This window comes from Epinephelus fuscoguttatus, linkage group LG14 (genome assembly GCF_011397635.1).
Source record: "Epinephelus fuscoguttatus linkage group LG14, E.fuscoguttatus.final_Chr_v1".
Classification (NCBI taxonomy): domain Eukaryota; kingdom Metazoa; phylum Chordata; class Actinopteri; order Perciformes; family Serranidae; genus Epinephelus; species Epinephelus fuscoguttatus.
In genome coordinates, this window is record NC_064765.1 from 15,720,439 (window position 1) to 15,741,970 (window position 21,532).

The window sequence follows — 21,532 nt, forward strand, 5'->3', positions numbered from 1 at the left end:
AATGGTTTAGGATTATCAGAACGTTTGGAAAAGTTTATGTTTTAAATATGGTTATGAAAATACCAAAACATGTCTTACGTTACATGAATACTTTACCCGTATTACTAATTTTACGTCTAGAAATGCACTTGGTGACCACTGACATGTCAGTAGTATCACATGATATGTGTACGCAGCTGGTTGGTGGCAGAAATGTCTAATGAGTGATTAAAGTTAGCTAGTGCTAGCAGTTTTTTAGCCGCAAAGAATTGGGAAGTGTGTGTTTAATGATGTATGGATTTCGAACAACAAATATAATACATAGCTGGGGCGCTGCCTGGTAGAGCAGGCACCCCATGGACAAAGGCTACATTCTTGCCACAGTGGCCACAGGCTCGACTACGACCTGTAGCCCCCTGCTACATGTCACCCTCCTTCTCTCCCACTTTAATGCCACCACTGTTCTATCAAATAAAGGCCAAAAAGCCTATATACATATATATATCTGTTAGGGCTGCAACTAAGGATTATTTTCATTGTTGACAAATCTGTCGATTATTTCTTCGATTAGTCGACTAATCATTTTAACGAAAAATGTGTTAAAATGTTGAAAAATGTTGGTCTGTCTCTTCCACATCCCAAAATTATGTCATCTAGTGTCTTGTTTCGTACTCACGCCAAAGGGTTTTAGTTCACCATCATGGGAGAGTGTGTAAAGCTGCCAATATTTGAATGTAAGAAGCTGCAATAAGAGTATTTTGGGGTAGTTTTATAGTACGTTTCTATGAAAAATGACTCAAACTGATTAGTCGACTTCCAAAATAGTCACAGATTATTTTAATAGCAGATTAGTCATCGGTTAGTTGACTAATCATTGCAGCCCTAATATCTATATATCAACATTTGACGTTGACGACATAGGGGAAGCCAGTCCCCTAGTCAGTCTCCAGTCATGCTAAAGGAAAAACAGGGTGTCCGTGTGGTCTTGAAAAGCACTAAAAGTTGATGAATCAGTTTGGTAAAAATCAAGGCCCTTTTAAAAGTATTAAAAAACTCTTCAATGCAAATTGAAAGTATTGATTTTTATAGCTTGTTTCAATTTGTATAAAGTTTTACTGAATTTAGTTATTACTTTTATTTTTAATCAGGCGTGTCATGGGATTCTGATGGAATCCCACTCAATTTTATGTCATGTTTAAGCGCTCGTTTATGTGCTCGGCTTGCTGATCTGTTTACCTATTTTAAACTATTTAAATGAAGTCATGGAAATGTGGCAAAATATTACAGAAAAGATTTGGAAAGTCTTTGGTAAAGATGTATAGGAACCCTGTATATGTAGGTCCCCTTTAAGTTGCCTTATTGTTACTGTATTCACCTACATCACAAGTTCTACACATTGTCTGTGCGCTCTGCGCGAGGTCATGTGGTTCATTTAAAGCCTGTACTTTGAAACAGCCTAAATCACTGTATGTTTTTGGTGACTTCTCTGTGTCCTGAGTGGCTTGGCTTTGTTGTGAGGCAAAGTTGTGTTTACGTGACATCAGTTGAACTTTCTTGCTTTCCCTTCCTCCAGACATCCGCCACCCAGAAGAGCTATCTCTACTGCGTAAGCCCCGTGATCCCAAGAAGAAGAAGAAAAAGCTGGAGGAGGCAGAGGAGGACGATCTGGAGCTGGAGGGTCCGCTGTTAACCCCTGGATCAGGTGAGCTGACGGATTGTAACTCTTACGTGGAGATGAAGCATTTATGGCTCCAGGGCACTTGTTACAGTGTTTGCTCTGAAATATTTCAGCAGCAGGAAGGAACAATATTATTTCTTGAAATAAAAAAGAGACAAGTACGTTTTGCACTTCGCATGTGCATCAACTGATGAGTTGGCTCATGCCGACTCTCTGTCTTAGGTTCAAGGTCTAGTTTCAAGTAATTATGGAGCATTGGGTTTTATTTTTGCATATCATTGTGAAACGTAATAATCTCGTTTCCCTCAAGCAGCAGGTTGAATAACAGGTTCCACTGGCTGCTATGGAGCGTCCTCCATTCTTTTTTTTCTGAGCCTGATCACGCCTGTGGTTCGAAAACCACTAAGATAACTCCAGATTGCTGCACCCTGCTTCTAGTGACCAAATATGAATGTGTGAGTTTGAGGCCTGCATGGGATCCACAGCCCTGGCTCCCAGCTCCTTGGCAGGGAGGACGAAGAATGGTTGAGATTCCACACATAGTTGGTCACGCTGCCATTTTAAACCCAAACCAGGCTACACGACTGCAGCTATACTGGCCCTCTTCCCTCCCTCCCTCCCTCCTTCCGCCAGTGATGGGAGAGTTACAACCATGTGAGCAGGGAGGAGCAGAACAAAACAGGCTGTGCTGCTGTCACAGAGTTAGCATTAACCCAAACTGCTAACACTATGAGACAGGGTGAATGGGACTCTTTGTGTGATGAGTCTCTTCTTCCTTGGCCTCTGGTGCGTCTGCTGGCTCCTTAGACTCAGCTCAACATGCATATGCACTCTCATGTGAGTGGGAAGAGGGCTGACAACGATTGTTAACTTGGTGAATGGTCAGTGTCAAGAAAAAAATAATTCGTCTGACATGCTAGCAGCATCTATTTGCCCATCTGTCGAAATGCAATGAGTGACAGAAAACTTTGTTTTTATGAGCAACACATGACGATCACACCCAAAGTTGCATCATTACATTTCAAGGGCGTGCTGCGTCGATGCCTCTGGTACAGATGCATTTTGTTTTCAGTGGGTGACTGTGGTCACACCATTAGGTGGTGCAGAAAAAGATTCAACAGGAATTTGCAGAATTTGTTTACTGTCACAACTCTCCTGTGTGTGAGCACACACACACTTCCTGCGTCCTCCCTATCAGATCACATGCTACAGTCAGAGTATATTTCATGGCCAAGTTGTAAGGCGTTATTCCGTCCCTTGTGAGGAAGGGCTGGCCTCTTAGGTCAGGTCTCCTGATAGGAATCACAAGGTTTTGCAGAGAGGCAGTGATGCAATCAGAGACACAGCCTTCTCCTGTGCAGCAAACAGCTTCTGCAAAACTCCTGATGAAGGGTGGAGGGCACACTGCACCTCACCATGGTCTTACTTCACTTTTAGAATTACTTTGATCTCATATGGAGCTGCAGTGATTAGTGGATTAATCAATTAGTCATTCAACAAATGGACCATAATTACTTCATAATTATTGGAGTAATTTCTGAGCAAGAAATTGCAAAAATGCAAGAATCCAGCTTCTTTAATGTGAATATTATCTGATTTTCTTATGGTACGTGTCCACAGGGGCGTTTTTAGATGTGCTGCTTCCCAGCATTGGACACCTACTGTGCGTGTCTCTGGTCATGTGGGCTGTCGGCTCCAGGATTTCAAACCAGACAATCATGGAGGCTCCATTGGCAACTTTCTCTTATATTATGAAAAAAATTCACCGACATGTGTCTCTGAAAACATTTTAGGCAAGAAATAAGCTTTGCAGTTGCTCAATCAGTCTTTGTTTGAGATCAATAGCGGTTAGTTTAGTAATGTTTTCAGGTGTTTCCAGAGGCCGTGAGTCACGCCGGACACCCCTAATTTGCGTAAAGTAGCCTAGAATCAACTTTAGACGAATGAGTTGCAGATGCCCTGTCTCTCGAAATGCAGTGCAGCACAACCAGGATGCATTGCACAGCTGCTAACGTAGACAGTGAATGGGAAGCATGGAAATGACGGGTCTGTGGACACATATCTTTAGTCTCTTATGACTGTAAAGTTATTATCTTTAGGTTTTGGATTGCTGTTTAAAAAAAGAGACATTTGAAGACATCATCTTGCACTCTGGAAATTGTGACAGGCGTTTTTTTTCTCCTGACATTTTGTAGACTAAATGATAAATGGATTAATCAAGAAAGTAATCAGTAGACTGAAAATACTGGAAATAATCATCATATTTTCAGCCAGAATTTTATCCATTTACTTCACATTTAAATGGCTTTCTGCCTTTGCCTCACCATCTTTTTAATCACTTGTTTGCAACTGACAATGTTGGTTCAACAAATCGATCAATTCCTTATACAGTGGCTCAGACACACACAGTACAGAGTGCATATACTGTACCAGGAGGTCCTCACTGACCTCAGGAGCAAATGACATGGGTGGATGGTGAGCGCTATAAGAAGTACATGACCAATCGTTTCTACTTAAAGACTGGCATCCCTTTTTCCGAAACCTCAACATCTGTCCTTAAATGTATCGCCTAGGAAACTCCATGTCCCCTGTCTGTCTGCACACATGTCAAGTGCCCCACAGAATTGGTCATTTCGGTTAAAAAAAAACAACATATGTAATCCTCAGCTGTTTTCATGACTCAGACAATGAGCCATGATGTTGCCCATGATGCCAGTCCCTGTAGGCCCGCCGCATCTTGACGTGCCTGCCGTATCTAATTATCTGTCCTGTCAGCGAACATATCTCAGACAGCCAGTACTTTTATATTTGTGCTGCAGTTTATACATGCATGGCTGGGTCACGTTGACCAACGCCTTGCCTGGGTTTTCAATCAGTCATGCTGCGTTGGATGGCTATGAATGGGTGGATGGAAATGACAGAGCCTCACCAGTCATTCCAGGGTGATCTCCCTCTGCGAAGAGGGTAAACTGAGTCATCCACTCTGAGGCTGACAGTTGGCAGTGCCCACGGAAATATCACGGATCTCCCCATTCTTGTATTCCTCTACTTTTTGTCTTTTCTGTTTCCTCCTGCCCTCGTAGACGTCTCGGTATCTTAAATCTGTCCACTTGATGTTTTTTGTTCCCATTCCATTTCTTCCCTCCAACTCTTTCCTGTCTTTCCCTCTCTTACTCTTTCTCTTTTCATCCTAGCCTCTGAGGTAATATACATCGGACCTGTCAAAGGTAAGCTTTCCTCTTCCTCTGTCCTTTACTCTTCAGCACTGCTTCCTCACCCTCGCCTTCCCCTCCTTCCTCCTTACCCTCCACCCTCCCCCACAGCTGGAGTGTAAGGTCACATGACATCTGTAACCTTTCGGGACATACAGCTGAGTCACCTGACTGCTCGTCCAGAGGAAGTCAGCTGATTCGGGTGGTCACATGATTAAGGCTTTGCCTCACATTAGAAATGAGCTCAAAGTTACTCCAGGCCTGCTCACTGCGCCTGCTGACTGTTTTGAAGGGTAGTTCATCACATTTTAGCGCTTGAAAATGGTGGTTACTGACATGATCATAATTATTAGTAGATGTTTTTGTGTTTTATGCTCTACCTTTTTGAAAGAAGCTCAGAAATCAGACACTTATTGGTCCATAATCCCACATACACACCACAACTAAAAGCCCACACAGAGTCTCTGTGTTAAAATTAAATCCACAAGAGACTCTTTAATTTATTGACAAACCTCTCAAGGTTTACTTCCAATCCTAACAGCCCACGGTGGTCCAACTTCATCCATCTAAGCCCCCTATGAATCTCCAGTGTGGGAGCATCAGGGAGTCAAGTCATGTTAACATTCTTTGTGCCTCTTCGCCTGCATCGGAGAGTCAGTAAACAGGATGGAGGAGGATGGAGTTGCGTTTTTAATGTGCTGCCAGCTTTCACCTTATAGATGGTCTCTCTGGATATTTGGGATTCCTCAAGAGCCCCTTTGGGAAATGCAAGTCCTCTCCCTGACCTGATGCACTCAGCATTAACGGAAAAACCTTGAAAGAACCAATGAATAACACCCTCCCCCACAAGGGATGTGTGGCCATAGCCCGCACCCTGTTCTCATGACCTCAGCTCGCAAACACAAACACACACGTGCACACTTACAAATCAAGTCCACTTCCTGGTTTCAGAAGGGATTTAGTGGTTTAGCTAGTGTTGCTTCTTGACCTAGGCCCCACAGAGGGAGAGAGGGAACGGGGGAGCATGGGGCCAAAATACGACCACAGGGCCAGCCAACAGGAAATGCAAACATTTTGACTTTGGTGGCTTGCTGATGCTGTAGCCAAAATTCAGCCAAATTAACAAAGGCAAAATGTTGAGCCCTTATTCAGTGAAGATTTAGATTAAAAATGATGTGGCTTATTTTTTGTTATAACCCATGTTTCCTCCCATACCTCTTCGTTCCCGCTCTCCTCTCTGTGGCGAGTGTTGCAGTAGTTTGCTGTGTGCAGTGCATTCCTGCAGGTTTTTTGACTGTGAATAAGTGGGTGACCCTGATCATGTTCTGCGTCATCTGCATGCTGATCCACATCAATCCCGCCATCAGCAGGAGGCCATAGTTGAAGCCACTCATCTGCAAAGCGTGGGCTGGTAGTCACGTGGTGTTGTTGATCGCTAGCTGGCCTGGCTAGGCTGCAAGTGTGTGTGCTTATTTAAGAAAGTATTCACCCCTTTTTATCCTGATGCTGTTGTTGATGTACAGTATTTGTGAATGTGCACTTCTTTGCTTTGAAATTGGAGTGTTTATTAGATTTTCTGACTGTTAGTATGAAACTTTAATTTAATTTAATATTGCTACTTTAATGAATGTGATCATTTTTTTTTATGCACTATAAGAGTCTAACTGCTGACTGTGTGTTTTCAGGGAGCATCTACTCCAGTCCAGGCTTGTACAGCAAAACCATGACCCCCACCTATGACTCCAGAGACGGCAGCCCGCTGTCACCCACCACTGCCTGGTTTGGGGACAGCCCCCTGTCTGAGGGCAACCCCAGCATCCTCGCTGTCAGCCAGCCAATCTCTTCACCAGACATCCTGGTCAAACTCTACAAGCCCCAGTCCCTGCTGGACAAAGCCAAAATCAACCAGGGGTAAGATGAACTTTGCTTGGTAGTTATGTGGTTTGGTTAAACTGTATATAGCCAGAAATGCTGTGGTTGCAAGAGGCTACAGAGTTTGTTTGTTGAAGAGGACATTATGTTCACTGTCTGTACAGGTGGTTGGACTCATCCAGGTCTCTGATGGAGCAGGATGTAAAGGAGAATGAGGTGCTGCTGCTGAGGTTTAAATACCACAGTTTCTTTGACCTCAACCCAAAGGTGCGTCCCATAGACAATACAGTACAATTTCACTTTGCTAACAGAGTCCCTGAGGACATGGTGGTGTGTGAAAAGGTTTTATTGGTGCAGTGCTCCTTTAAGTAGAGTATTTGGTGTACAACTTTGTGGGTATCAGGTGTGAAGAGAACGTGTGAGTCCGTGTTTATTCACTGTTTGTTTCCATGCCTGTTAACGCCGTGACAAACCTCTTCACAGTATGATGCCATCCGAGTGAACCAGCTCTATGAACAGTCCAAGTGGGCCATCCTGCTGGAGGAAATTGAGTGCACGGAGGAGGAAATGATGATGTTTGCTGCCCTGCAGGTACAGAGACTGTGTGTGTTTGTGCATTTGTGTGTGTGTGTGTATGTGTGTGTGAGTGCCTGATCTTAATTTTCCTGTCTCAGCATTCATTAGTCAGGGTCTGATATTTGAAGACCTGCAGTCTTCTTTTCATTGGGCAACGGGCACATTGCCTTCTCAACCGCAAGCTAATGAATTGGATGGGCTTCCAGCCCAGAGCTGAGACATATGGTTGCCAGTTCTGCTGCAGCACGCACACTAAAACCTGACTATTGCACACTGATGCAGAATTAGTTAATGGAGGCATTATCACACGTTCCCACAGAGCTTCTAAATATGCCTCAATATCATTCAAATCCCTGTATTTCTGACTTTATAGAATTCATAGAAAAAAGGGAGGCATTAGGGTAAAACAAAAGATCTCTTGTGAATAATTAATGCCAGTCGACTTGAAAGACATTAATGCATTTACCTCAGTTAACCAGTGTGAAGTGTCACTTGAAGTGATGTTGCTAGGTACGCATCTTGCGTCCCTGATGCATTAAAATCTTAAAGGATGCCGTAAACTCACTATGGATGCGTCCCAGGAACACACTGTTATTTTATGTATTGGCGACCCACTGAATATCCCCAGGACCCACTCAATTCACGACGTGTGGGTCCCGGGGATTTACTACATTGAAAATCTGTCAACATCACTGCACTTTAAATGCCTGGAAACCAGGCCTAGTGAGTCATAATGGCAGAGAAATAAAAACATGGTGTTCAGATATCGTATTTAAATTTCATTAAAGGTCCAGTGTGGGGGATTTGGTGAGATTTATTGGCAGAAATGGAACATAATATAACAAGTTTGTTTTCTTAAGTGTATAACATCCAGAAAATAAGAGTCTTTATGTTTTCATTACCTGACAGTGAACCTTTTATATCGAAATACAGGGTGAGCCCTGTCCTTGCAGTCCGCCATGTTGCATCTATGTTTCTACAGTATCCCAGAACAACAAACCAAAGACTGGCTGTAGATAGGTCCATTTGCGTTTTTCGCATCGCCCACCATAGTTAGCAGCCCATCTGAGCAGCATCAGAAAAACACTGTTTTTTTTCCTGTGAAACTGCTTAATTCAGTGTTTTACCCATTTAAATCACCTGGTCCGTTAATTTTGGAGAGGAGTGGATCTCTTTAAATAATGCGGCTCCCAAGAAAAACCTCCTGAACTTCTGGATCATAAGTTATAACAGGAAAAATATGAGTACACATTAGCAAGTTCTAGGCTAGTGGCCCATCTGCAAAGAGCCAAACAATGTCAGAGAAACATGGATTTGTAACGTGAAACTGCTTTATTCAGTGTTTTTTACCGGTTTGAATCACCTGGTCCATTTGTTTTGGAGAGGAAGAGACCTCTGCAGATAATTCGGCTCCTGGTAAAAACCTCCTGAACAATGAATACTAAAGGAACCCTAACCAGGAGTTCATGCTTGGCAAACTGGAGAAGATTCAGCTGGTTGCAATCTACAATCCTCCCTGCTAGATGCCACTAAATCCTACACACTACTCCTTTAAATGTTCTTGTCTCTATACAGTAACCTGTAGAAATCCCCAGTATTATTCCTCCAATATTAAATTGTCTAACTAATACTAAAGGATCCGAGGCTTTATGTGATCAAGTAAATTCTACAAACCTTGAGGCCCTTTGCGCAGCCACTCATACAGACCTGATCTGCCCTGTGCTTTGGAGCCACAGACAGTATCAGACATAGAAGTATTTCTCTTGACACAAGTTTAAAGGCAGATCAAGAGGAGGAGAAATAGGAAGCAGTGAACATATGATACAGATGTGAGCCCCTTCATCCCCCTCAGGTAGCCCCCGTGTCGTCTAGGGGTGGTGCCCCTGCTATTTCTGACCCTCATAAACTGTGGGTGCCAAGACCTGAGGACGCCACCCTGTCTTCACCCCCAGGGTAATTATAGAGCATCTCGGGCCACGGGACCCAGTGCCCCGACCCAGACCACCCACCCCCTGCAAGACACCATCTCATAGACCTGTTCACATTCCCCCAGAAGCCCCCCTACACTGTGAGGTGTTAGGTGCGTTTCATTAGACCGGTTATAATGATACTTAAACTGGTGTCTTATTACCCCTCTTGAGAGAGATGCTAATCCGAGCGGGGCGTTTAGACAGGCGGCTACTCTGTCACTACCTGTCTGTTAGCACTTTGGTAGCTACTACTATGTTACAACTGGGTAGTATTAGCTCACGGCTTTCGGCTAAGGTTTCACTGGTGAGAGTAGATACACAGTGTCTAAATAAAGAGCAGTGATTGTCCACATCTAGTATGCTGCTGGCTTGTGTTAGCATGCTATCACCTGGATGTTTTATTTTGGCATTACATGGAAATGAGGTAATCAGGAGTCAAGAACAGTAACCGACCTCATCGTCACCGACTTAAGGCACAAGTTGTACTTGTTACTCATGCACACAAACAGGAAACAACCCCCCCTTCAGTGTTGCAGCTTTTAAAAGACCGCCAGAGTGGAAGAGGTGGAAGAATGGAGTGTCATGGCAAGCCCTTTGTCCCACATTCTGTAACCTTATCTGGGCCAAAGCCTCACATATCTCTCTCAAAGTCTGTATCTTTCACTCTCTCGACAGCTGTTCATTCATATATTGGTGGGGGGGTTGGTGGCTGGTTGACATTATAAATACCATTTGTCAACAAGTTGTATTTAGTGTCTGTGACTCACACTTGGAGGTAAACACAGCCAGGTTTTCATGAACATCCCCATCCTGCTGAATAGCTGTTTCCAGTGTTCTCTTTTCCTTATTGGCCCAGTCTAACACATGTTCCCTGTAAAAACAATTTCATAGCCTGTTACAGCCCAAAGACATGCTGAGAACACATTGTTCAAACTGTACTCCTCAGCTCTCTCAGTGAATCATCATCACCAAGCACTTCATCTTCTCATCCTGAAACTCATCTTTATCTCCTTCAGAGATGAAAGTCTTTGTTTTATCACTGGTAAACTCAAAGGTGCACACTGGCAGCACTTGCTTTAATAAATACCAACACTTCTTCAAGAATTTATGTGGCTATTATCACAGACCATTTCACTTTTAGAAGATTAAGTTGAAGGGTTTGTGCACCAGTAGCCTAAACAGCAGGAAACTTTGTAGAAATCAGCAGAACTGTTGATGACAGTGTTTGAGTTGGAGGTAGACTTTGCGAGCAATTGTTAGTTGTTACCTTTTTTTCTTTACTTTAAGGTAGTATGTGGGACTTTTTTTTAACCACAATTTAATTTAGTAGTTTAAACACATCATGTAACTGGAAGATTGTAGGTTTTAACAGTGTTGTGAGGACAAGACTTTGAAACCTTGTCCACAGCACCACAGACTTTGCTCCAACTGTTTTCCAAAACCTGTGGAGGAGTGCAAACTGAACCTGTATGTCTAAAAGCAGGAATAAAGGTAGATTTATACTTGTGCCTCAGCTCTGTGCAGAGTCTACGCCATAGCCTACGCACGTTGCCTTTGCTGTTGTGAGCATTTTTACTTGTGCGGTGATGTGCCTGTGTCACTCTGCAGTTACATCTCCAAAACACTAGTTGGCGGTGGGGTTTCTGTGAAGTGCTGTAAAGTTTAGTTGATTTAAAACACAAATTAAACATGGCTTAATAGAGACCATTTAAAACACAAGTACACAAGTTGGCTTCCCTGTAACTCGCAGCATTAACAGACAAAGCACTTGTGTTTTACTGGACACATTTTCCCCATACATACAACATGCTAACGTTATTGGCACAAGCCTATGGCATTTTATACTGTATAAATTAGCCTGGCAGCTAGCAGACTTTTCCTCTACCCATATGAAGCCAGGATAAATCATACACAAAACTTAAAATGCTATTGTGTGGAGGCTTTATTGTCTTTACAATTTATTGTTTCTTATCTGTGAAATTAAAGTAAATAAAAGCTTTGTTTCCACCGAGGGAAATGGTGTCAGCTTACAAAAATAGACAGGATGTCTCAATCGCCACGACGTGTAGTTACATTTCTGGGTAGGTGCACATCAGGCTACACCATAGGTACAGTGTCGATTTGACACAGAAGTATAAATCCTGCTTAAATTTAGAAGAACATTCTTAAAAAAGAATTTCACTGCTCTAACATGATCTTTTCATAAAAGTAGGCTGTCTAGGCAGTGGAAAGACAGAGTTGCCTTTAAAATTGGTGCCATATAACCAGAGAAAACAGAAGAAGTGCTCTGGTGTTTGCTTCTGCTCAAGAGGTAGAAAACCTACAACTACCAGAATGCACCGCACCAGACCCATAAACGCTCCCACTGGTGGGTGATGTAATGTAAGCTCGGCCGTTTTGACACAAGAAACAATATGGCTAGCTGGTAACAGACAATCTTGAACTACAGTTAAATGATAAGCTAAAATATGTTTCTGAAAACATCTGAGGCAAGAAAAAGGCAACACAGCAATAGAATCTTTATCCATGTTGGGTCAGCACTGCTTAGTTTTACCATTTGATGTCAGTATTTTCAGCCTTCGTTGTTACAATACAGGACACAGTATGGTTTCAGACAGTATTCTTGTTAACAAATTCTCATATTACAGCCAAACAGTGCACTAAAATATGTTTCTGGAGACATTTAAGGCGAGAAATAGGCAACACAGTAACAGAATCTTGGTTTATATTTGATCAGCACTGCCTACTCTTTGTGTTTGTGGTGGTGGGCGTACGAAAATGCAGAAGTGCAATCTGTAGTTCAAGCAACAGCCATCAAAAAACTACCAGATGATGCGAAACAGGTCATCCAGTAGATTTAAGCTGGGAGATCTGGGTGCTGCTAAGATAACCACAGTTCATTTACACATTCTGCCCACATTGGTAAGATACAAGGCTGATTGAAAATCAGCAAAGTATCCCTTTAAAATGTCTCTATATTCAACTATTTCATATGCATGACTGAGAAGTCTAGAAACATAAGGACAATTCATTTGATGATTCTAGACTGAAAAGTTTTTGAATGGAAAAATTAAATGTATTAGAAGTCTGTAAATGTCATGTATTCTCAAAATAGAAGATATCGTAGATTCCCTGGTTTACCACAGCAAATTAAGCGCTCAAAAAGTATTTAAGAATGGGCCTAACTGGAGTTACCTCTCTTTCTTTTCCTTAGTACCACATCAACAAGCTGTCAATCATGTCTTCAGACAACCACATGAATAACAGTGAGAAGGAGGTGGATGAGGTGGATGCAGCCCTGTCCGACCTGGAAATCACTTTGGAGGGAGGGAAGACGTCCAACACACTGGTATGACCACTCTGGCACATCTTTGCCTTCACTACAGGAAACTCCTCTTGGTTGTGGACAACATGTACTGGGCTCCAAACTCAGAATGTGAATTTATTTTCCAGTTGCAGCAGCTTGGCAGTGCGTTTAGTCCTTTGTGTCTCTACCGTATTCTGATGAAACCTCCTTTCATCAGCCACATTAAACAAGAGCGGAAACCTACACAGACACTAGACACTGACCCTGGGGAGGGGAAATTACAATGAATCTCACTGGAAGTGCTAAATTTCACACGGTTATTTATGAGGCCTGCATCTGACAAAAGATCAGGGGTGTGAGATATTTGACACTGAAACAAACTCAACAAAGGCTGCAAGTTACATGAATACGTTGAGAATATATGGGCCTATTATTACAGCAGCTCCGCCTCAAGAACTTGTTAAGTTTATACAGCTTATCGGAGGAAACTGAGCCTTGAGATATTACATAAGAAGTGTTGTCCTTAGCATTTTCAACTGAGCAGTGACATTGAAAATGTGCAAAGTTGAGCCTGAGGTCATTGCTTCGATTTTGTTTAACCCTGTTCTTTTGTATTGAAATCTCCCAGGTTTATACTTACAGTGTGCTTTTCCACTTCCCCCTAGGGTGACATCACATCTATTCCAGAGCTAGCGGACTATGTCAAAGTCTTCAAGTAAGTCCACATCCAGAGCTACCTGATGCCACAAGACCACACATACTTTCACTGTTATTAAAAAAAGAACTGTGTATAAGTTAGAGTTGGGTACAGAAACCCGGACCAAATCACAACGCAGACTTTGGTGCCTTACTTTGGTGCCAGATTGTGTGAGTAGCAAGTATGTGTTCAACAAAGAGAGAAAGAAAGAGTGTGTGCGTGATGGTAGAAGTAAGGCTGCAGCGACTGGTGCAGAGAGTATGAAGTGACATCGCAGTGCAATGAGCCTATCCCAGCTGACACTGGGCAAGAGGCGGGGTACACTCTGGACAGGTCACCAGACTATCACAGGGCTGACACATAGAGACAGACAACCATTCACGCTCACATTCACACCTACAGCCAATCTAGAGTCACCACTTCACCTGCATGTCTTTGGACCGTGGGAGGAAGCAGGAGCACCTGGAGAAAACCCACACTGACACGGGGAGCACATGTTAACTCCATACAGAAGGACTTGTAGTTCATTTCGGTACAGTGTCTAGCTCCTGTGACATGATTTGTCCTTTTATAAGTTGTAAAGGATGATTCTAGCAGCTGAGATAAATGCTGGTTTGGAGATCTTGGGTCAGCATGACCTTTCCCCCAAGAGACAAAGATGAACAGATTCAGGAACAGGCACACCTAGACACTCTTGCATTGTTTTGATTGTCTGTCTCCAGAAAGGAAGGACCAGAGAACAGGTCAACTTTGCATAGATAAAGGTGCCTTCCTGCCTTTTTCATTTCGAGCATAGATTATTTTCTAGTAAACATATTTTATGAAGATGGACAGGTGTAAAATAATAATGATGAAGTATCTTATAATGTATAAATTTTCCCCGAGCTTCTCTTGTGAACCAGCCTGCACTGGAGATTGTCCTTGCCCAACAATCCTTATCAATATTCAAATTTAATTTCCTCTGCTAGATAAGTCTGAGGTTCTCGCAACTTCTCGTGTTAGCAGTTATCTTATAAAAGGTGGAAGCTCAATGATTCATTTTAGGTAATTTAATCTTCCTCAGGCAACTGCTGAGGACACAATAACTGATCCCAATTCAAAACATATCTTTGCTGTTATTACTGTAACTGTGATTTAAGTGTTAAATTGTCATAGGATTTGGTATTTTATTGATATTTTGAAATTGGTTCAGACACTGTTTAGGCACAGGTACCATTTTAAAAGTATTTTCTTGGCCTCAGTATCGCAAAAAACTACAAACAGTACCCAACCCCAGTATGATATCGTGCAAAGATTGCATTTGTCACAAGATGTTGAGTCTATCAGAGAACCAGGAAATAGCATTTTCTGGCTAAATGAGAAACCTGTTGCCTGGTTTGCATCAGCATAATAGGTTCCATTGTTTTGCCAGAGGACATTTACAGGCTAAGCTTCAGTTCAGCTTTTCAGAGTGATTAAAGTTGGACCAAGCAGATTTTTAACCATATTCATTTTTGGCTTTAAGCCTTTGCTGACACACAGGTGGCCCCTGCAGTGGTTGTCTCATAAAATGTATAAACCATGGGGGGGGTGCTATCAGGAGGCATTTCCTCTTTAATGGTTTTCCATTAATGTTCGTGTCCAATGCTGGATCCTCTCCCATTCACCTTGCTGACTCTGCACTTGAGAAGCTTTCCTTATTTTTCTCCTCTCTCCTTAGTACTCTCTTATGATGTCCCGTCCCCCGCTCTTCCTCTTGACCACTAATAAAGAAAATGGCTGTTTTCTCCATCTGACATGTCTGTTATATATTTTCCAGACCCAAGAAACTGACACTGAAGGGCTATAAGCAGTACTGGTGCACATTCAAGGATATCACAATTTCCTGTTACAAGAGTAAAGAGGAGGCACATGGGACTCCTGCCCACCAAATGAATCTTAGAGGTGCGAACACACACAAAGAAGATGTCATTTCACAACCGTGCAAGAATGTAATGCCTCATTTTTCTGTCTAAACAATGGGTGTGAACTTTGACCTCATCTTCCGCTCTGCACTTTGGCTTCCATGTGCAGGTTGTGAGGTAACACCAGATGTTAACATCTCGGGTCAGAAATTCAACATCAAGTTGCTAATCCCTGTGGCTGATGGCATGAATGAGATCTGGCTTCGGTGTGACACGGTAAGACTGATGTCAGTGTACCATTTATGTTCATTTCCTGTCCTTTTAAATATTTAATAACCAGTGTTTGACTTGCTTCTCCAGGAGAAACAGTACGCCCACTGGATGGCCGCGTGTCGCCTGGCCTCCAAAGGGAAGACCATGGCCGACAGCTCTTACAACCTGGAGGTCCAGAACATTCTGTCCTTCCTCAAGATGCAACACATGAACCCCGATCCTCAGTTCATCGAGCCCATCACCACCGATATCAACCCAGAGTGCCTGGTGTCCCCGCGCTATCTGAAGAAGTACAAGAACAAGCAGGTAAGCCACGTGTTTCCGTCAATAAAGGACCTCTGAATGCTCCGTAGGTTGTACACGTGGAGGGTAAAGTGTATAGTTACAAAGAGACAGACATTCGGAAGGCAACTATCTGCTGTAATGTGTATTCTTGTGAGGTTGTTTACTTGTTTGATGAGTCGATTGTGGAGTTAGTTGGAGCAGCGTCTGATGCTTCCCAGATGGGCGCCTCCTGGCATCAGGCTTGTCTTGCATTGGAATGTAGCCTCCCTCTACTCCCCCTCTTTTACTCTCCTCCTCCCTCCTCCTCTTCCCTCTGTTCCTTCTCCCCACCCAGGTCTGTCCAAGGGGAAACCAGGACAGTAGACGTCCAAACCACTCAACTTGCTTACAGTTTGATTTGCTCATGTCAGACTGTAATAGATACTTTGTCTGCTCTCGGTTTGTGTGCTTATACACAAAAGTGCAGAGATCTCAGCCACTGGGTTTGTAGATGCTCAGTTAGCCTGGTAATAAAGCGCGGTGACTTTTGAGTGACAGTACGGCACCACCAGTGAACATCTTAATAACTATGTGTAGAATTTAAGCACTAAGTTTCAGTTAACTTTCTTGTAAGCGTTGAGAGAATACCACAATGTGCCCAGCAGATTTGCATGTAAGCAACAGGCTGGTGTGTGTACACTGAAACAGCTGAGTACACGGCTGCCATAGCTGTGTGAGCTGGGGGTGGGTGAGGGAGGTCGGGGGAGTTGACTTCCCATAGCTTACACACTCAGTCTGGATTTGTTTAAGTTGTAGTATAAAAGCGGAATGTTGCCAGGGGGTTGAGGGGATTTTTGGAGGATGTTGGTACCGTAAGTGATGACTCAGAAGTGGTGTGGGCCTTAAATATACTGAATGTCTGAAGAACGAGAGGTAGACGGGAAGATAGATGCAGGTCCTGTAAATGTGTGTCAGCATTGCTGGTTGAGTCTGTAAGCTGCAGGCACTTTAAACGTTCCCTTTGTGGGCCAAAATACAAACCAGACTTCATTGTCCTTTTGGCCCAAATGTGTTTTTGGCAGACACAGATTCAGATTCAGAACATCTGAACAGCAAAAAAACTGCATAAAATGCATTTTGGTTTTTTTTTTTCTTCAAATTGGATTGGTGATTTAAAATGTGATTCCAATCAGACTTCTACTGACGCGTCTCAGTCCAGATGCTCTCGCCTCTCAAATAAATGTCTTTTGCGTGACTCGTAATGCGGCACACAAAGACATCACATCTAGAGTGACTGAAGTGCTGAGCAGAATCCATGCAGCTACTAGCGGAGCGCTGTTGGAGGAAATCATGGAGAACAACAGTCTGTGGACAGATGCCAAAATAATTTGACTGCTGGCACTTTGTGACAAAGGCATTCCGCACCATGACTTGACAGCGCGATTGTTTGGTGGGTGAAATGACAGACCGCCATTTCTCATGCTTCCATGTTGGAAGCGCTGTTACCAGTGTAGCCACATAGTTACTGACTCTAATGTCAATATCACAGCAACCCATGCAACCCATGACGTCTGGAGGACACACCAGTTTGGTGTCTTCACATACAAATAACGATGCGGACAGTTTGTATTAGCAATCTGATTTGAGAAACTGATTTAGCAGCAGTCTGAATGTATCCTTTAATACTCCAGTAACACAACAAATGTGAGTATGACGTGGTTTTATTGAGGTCATGGTGGACCCTTTATGATGGGACTGCTGTCAAGTCCATAACTTCAGTTGCACAAACAGTGCTGCTAAAAATGAGAATAAATCTGAAATTACAGAAGTACTGAATAAAGATTCAGTTCTCTCTTTCTCCACGTCTAACTTTCTCGCTTTTTTAGCAGTAGGGAAATCCATTAAATATAGTTGGGGTCAGTTACATGAATTCAATTCACATTCTCGTACAGTAAAGCCTGTTTGAATAAATCTGAGGAGTGACCAATCCATGTTTAAGTTAAGAAAGGCTCACAAAGCCAGGTCACATAATGCACATTGACCCATTTACACCAGCCAACCTGTGGGTTTGACCTACGTCATGGTGCCAGTATGTTAGTCCTGGCTTGGTTAGCTTCTGTTCCACTAGCATTTGCATCTCTATAACCTGCTTTTGCCATAGAGGGTTTCTTGTATTAGTTTTACTGAGAAGCTGAAACATGACATTGAGGTTTCCTAAATATATTCTTCACTAAGAGACTGAGCTGGACAGTGATATTTTAGCATTTTAATCAAGATCAAACTATCATTTTTCTAGCGTTCAAAAACTCTCATGCTCCCATGACCCATGTACATGCTATTAAAACCTCACGGGAACTACAGTTAACATGATAATTGTTGTTTTATCTTAGTTGAAATCATGAGCTGCTCAGTTTTCGCTGACCCTTGCACTTTAGGACATGGGCAGACAGTTTCTGTTTTTTAGAATATGGACAAAAAAGTCAGTATCGTGTTTGGTTTTTTTTAGAAAGACATGGGGACAAAAAACCTCTGTGGCGTAACACACTGCCTAGAATAGAGGCTAACTTGAACAGGAGGCAGGACTCAGCCTTTTTAGGGGTATTAGCTCTGCAGGGTGTGTGTCCAACTGGGGCCATACTTCTTCCTGGTCTGGCTCCAGTCTCACTCATTATCCCAGTCTGACAGGGGGTATCCCCAGCAGGCACACAACATGAAAGAGTAGTGGCATATGTACAGTATGTGAATGCACGCATGTGTACTCATGTGAGTGGGCGTTGGGGCATCAGGAAATGAGCCGCGCCTGAGTATGCTGCGCGGGAAAACTGTCTGGGAAAAGCCCGTTCAACCTCGGTCATCTGCGACCCCCTCCCCACTAAAACTGGACTTCCTGTTGCGAGACGAGTCCGAGGAGACTTCCGTGCAGCAGCTCCCAGCGGATACGCACACAGGAATTTTTAGATTACTCTGACCAGTGTGGTCTCTGGCCGAATTGATATATTTACACAAAAGAAAACAAGCATTAAAGGCACAATAATAAACTCCTGGAGTGTGAAGACATGGCACTCCTACAGCTTGGTGCCTCTGAAGTGTGCTTTAGGCACGTACCGCCACCCTGTGGATGAAAGGGGAAGTTGTGTGATAATTTTAATGGCTCATTGTGAAAGTATGTTAACAATAAACAGCCATTATATAGACCTAAAATGTACAGTTCCCGTGCCTACTTCCGTAATGTGAAACCCCACAAATGTTGTGTAACCTCTTTCTTTCCCCTTCAAACAAGTGTCTGACTGCCGCTGTACTCTGTCCCCCTCTTGTGGCTGAATACTGCATGACTTCCAGACTCCAGAGCCCCACTTTGTTTCTGTTATTACAGTTGTGGCCTCCTACTTTATCGTTTTGGATCTTCCCTCCCTCGACATTGATCTTACTTGCTTGTTCTCTTTGTCCTATCTTTCTTTCTTTCCTCTCTTCTTGTATGCATCTCCTTCATTCCTCTGTGCCCCTCTCCCATCCCCACCTCCCATCTCCAGCCAGGCTATATCAGGGACTTGGTAAGTTGAGTTATGTGTCCACTGGGTGCCTTTACAAGCCTTAGATACATGTTTGTGCATGTTTGTCTAAACTCTGAACACTTTTTGTGTCTGGGTTGCTTCACCTAACTAGGGATGCACCAATACCAATAACAGTATCAGGTCTTTGTCCGATACTGTGCTCATGTACTAATAGTACTCGTAAAACGACTCCGTTACAGCAGCGCCCAATACCACTTCACAACAGTGTAACCTTAACCTCTTGTCATGATGACAAAAGTAGAGCAGTCTGCAAACTATGCTCTGCTAAATTATCAAGAAAGAGTGAGAAAATAGCTCATCAGCAATTTGATATAACATCCAAAGAACCAACACGATTCAGAGGTCGAGGAGTTTGCTAATGCTAGCAGGAAACAGCAACCAACTTTGCCGCAAACGCTGGAGAAGCAAGCAAAAATGTCCAGAGACATGCAATGGGCGCAAAAAATAACCGAAGCCCAGTAAATTGCTCTTCTTCTCTATTACATTACTATTACATTACTGGACACAACATGATATTTCCAGCCATTATCACTTCACAGAAAATAGTGACTAGTTACCTGGATGTAACTCCAGTTCTATGAGTATGTGGATAGCACTTTCCAAGTAACGAGCCGTTTTAGTTGTGCAGAACATGAGGTGTGCTAGTATTTAACACTTGTAGTCTTTTTAAGCCCTTTCTTTCTTCCTTAATTTCCACCAAACCTGGCCCCCTTCTCAGACTCGTGACACACAACACAGCTGTACTATAAGTAAAGAAGAACATGCTTTCATACATCGTCGACAGCCCTCTGAAGCGCTTCACTATTGGTTTACCCCTCTGAGGAGTGAAAATAAAACATTTTTCAAAGTCAGTGTTAGAACTGTAAGCATTCATATCGGTACTCAATGTTGGCAAGTACTCGAATGTGAGTAGGTATGAAAAAAGTGGTATCAGTGCATCCCTACACCTAACCAAACGTGGTGCAGCGGTATAACATGTCATAGTGGCTGGTAGTTTCAGTAGAATAGTTAGAATCCTCCATGTTTGTTTGTTCGTTTGTTTGTTACTTTCACTAGCTGTAATGTTTTCAGGGTGTCACAAGACAAGCAAATGACACATAACTGTAGTGAAACAACAGTCGGGCGTCTGTATTATGTGTTATACTTTACATTACATTGCTAGTGGGGACAAAGGTTGGTACAGTAAACATAAAATCAATGAAACATGCTGGTGTTTTTGTATTTTAGCCAATTTCACACCTCTTCTATATACCTAACATTAATGCTGAACATGTATCGAAGTAAATCACAGGTTTTTAGATTGATGGAAGCTTTAATGTGTTTGTAAAATATGAAAAGCAGAGACTAGGAACTTGATGAAGATAAGTGATCCATCACAGTAAAGTTAATATATTTTGTATTTATTTTATTATAAAGCAGCTGAACAGGGACTGCTAAGTCAAAGAGTGTTGCTTCTGAACAAATTACCAAACTCATCAATTGATTCCTGACACCCATATTTGCTTTGGTTTCTCCTCCACCTTTGATTTTTTCCAATGAAGCTCATGAATGCTAATCAGTAGCTGGCTGGAACATGTGGGAGGTTGCTGAAGGGAGTTCACTGTGATGGATTACTTACTGACGATGTCTCTGTTTTGCTGCTCTTCTAGTTAAATTAGTTGATTAAAATGTTGGGCTTCATCTTTATAAAAGATGTAGGTCCAGTAAGGGAATACACACACGCATGCACACTCACACATTCGCACATTAACCTTAGTCTGGCTCTTCAGGGGGCTCGTAGCTTTATATTTGTCTGTCTGTTTTGTAGCTGTGTGATGTAGACTTTTACTGTGACAGCTCTCTGCTTATTGGCCGACACTGTGTGTGCTGATGGCTTTCTGGAATTAGCCACAGCTTGTTTATGCACTGGGTTTGTGTGTGGATTTGGGCGCATCAGGTGGTTCTGTGTGTGGTGATGGGATGCATTTGTTTACAGTGGAGAGTGGGTTAGTGTTTGTCAAGCCTCAAGTGGTGGGAGCACGCTAAAATGTCACCTGTGTGATTGTGTATTTGTCAGATTTCAGCCCGGATCCTTGAAGCCCACCAGAATGTGGCCCAGATGAGTCTGATTGAGGCCAAGATGCGCTTCATCCAGGCGTGGCAGTCCCTGCCCGAGTTTGGAATCACTCATTTCCTCGCCAAGTAAGCTGATGTGTCTTCACACTCACATCTCCATCGCCCACTCTCTCTGTTTTATGGGCTGACAGTGA

The 21,532-nt window shown here is 42.9% G+C and overlaps 1 protein-coding gene across 4 annotated transcripts in view; it reads left to right on the plus strand.

Moving 5' to 3' along the window:
• The window catches only part of fermt2 (FERM domain containing kindlin 2), a 64,813-nt gene that overhangs the window by 38,934 nt on the left and 4,347 nt on the right, over nucleotides 1–21,532 (plus strand). The window contains exons 4-15 of one of the 4 annotated variants that reach the window (XM_049597099.1): nucleotides 1,553–1,681; nucleotides 4,852–4,884; nucleotides 6,555–6,780; nucleotides 6,906–7,008; nucleotides 7,225–7,332; nucleotides 12,502–12,636; nucleotides 13,260–13,309; nucleotides 15,090–15,214; nucleotides 15,344–15,450; nucleotides 15,535–15,753; nucleotides 19,242–19,262; nucleotides 21,340–21,464. In XM_049597099.1, coding sequence (XP_049453056.1) covers nucleotides 1,553–1,681; nucleotides 4,852–4,884; nucleotides 6,555–6,780; nucleotides 6,906–7,008; nucleotides 7,225–7,332; nucleotides 12,502–12,636; nucleotides 13,260–13,309; nucleotides 15,090–15,214; nucleotides 15,344–15,450; nucleotides 15,535–15,753; nucleotides 19,242–19,262; nucleotides 21,340–21,464 — 1,381 coding nt within the window. The remainder of the gene's footprint in view (nucleotides 1–1,552; nucleotides 1,682–4,851; nucleotides 4,885–6,554; nucleotides 6,781–6,905; nucleotides 7,009–7,224; nucleotides 7,333–12,501; nucleotides 12,637–13,259; nucleotides 13,310–15,089; nucleotides 15,215–15,343; nucleotides 15,451–15,534; nucleotides 15,754–19,241; nucleotides 19,263–21,339; nucleotides 21,465–21,532) is intronic. The other 3 variants (XM_049597100.1, XM_049597101.1, XM_049597103.1) reach the window with 3 other exon arrangements.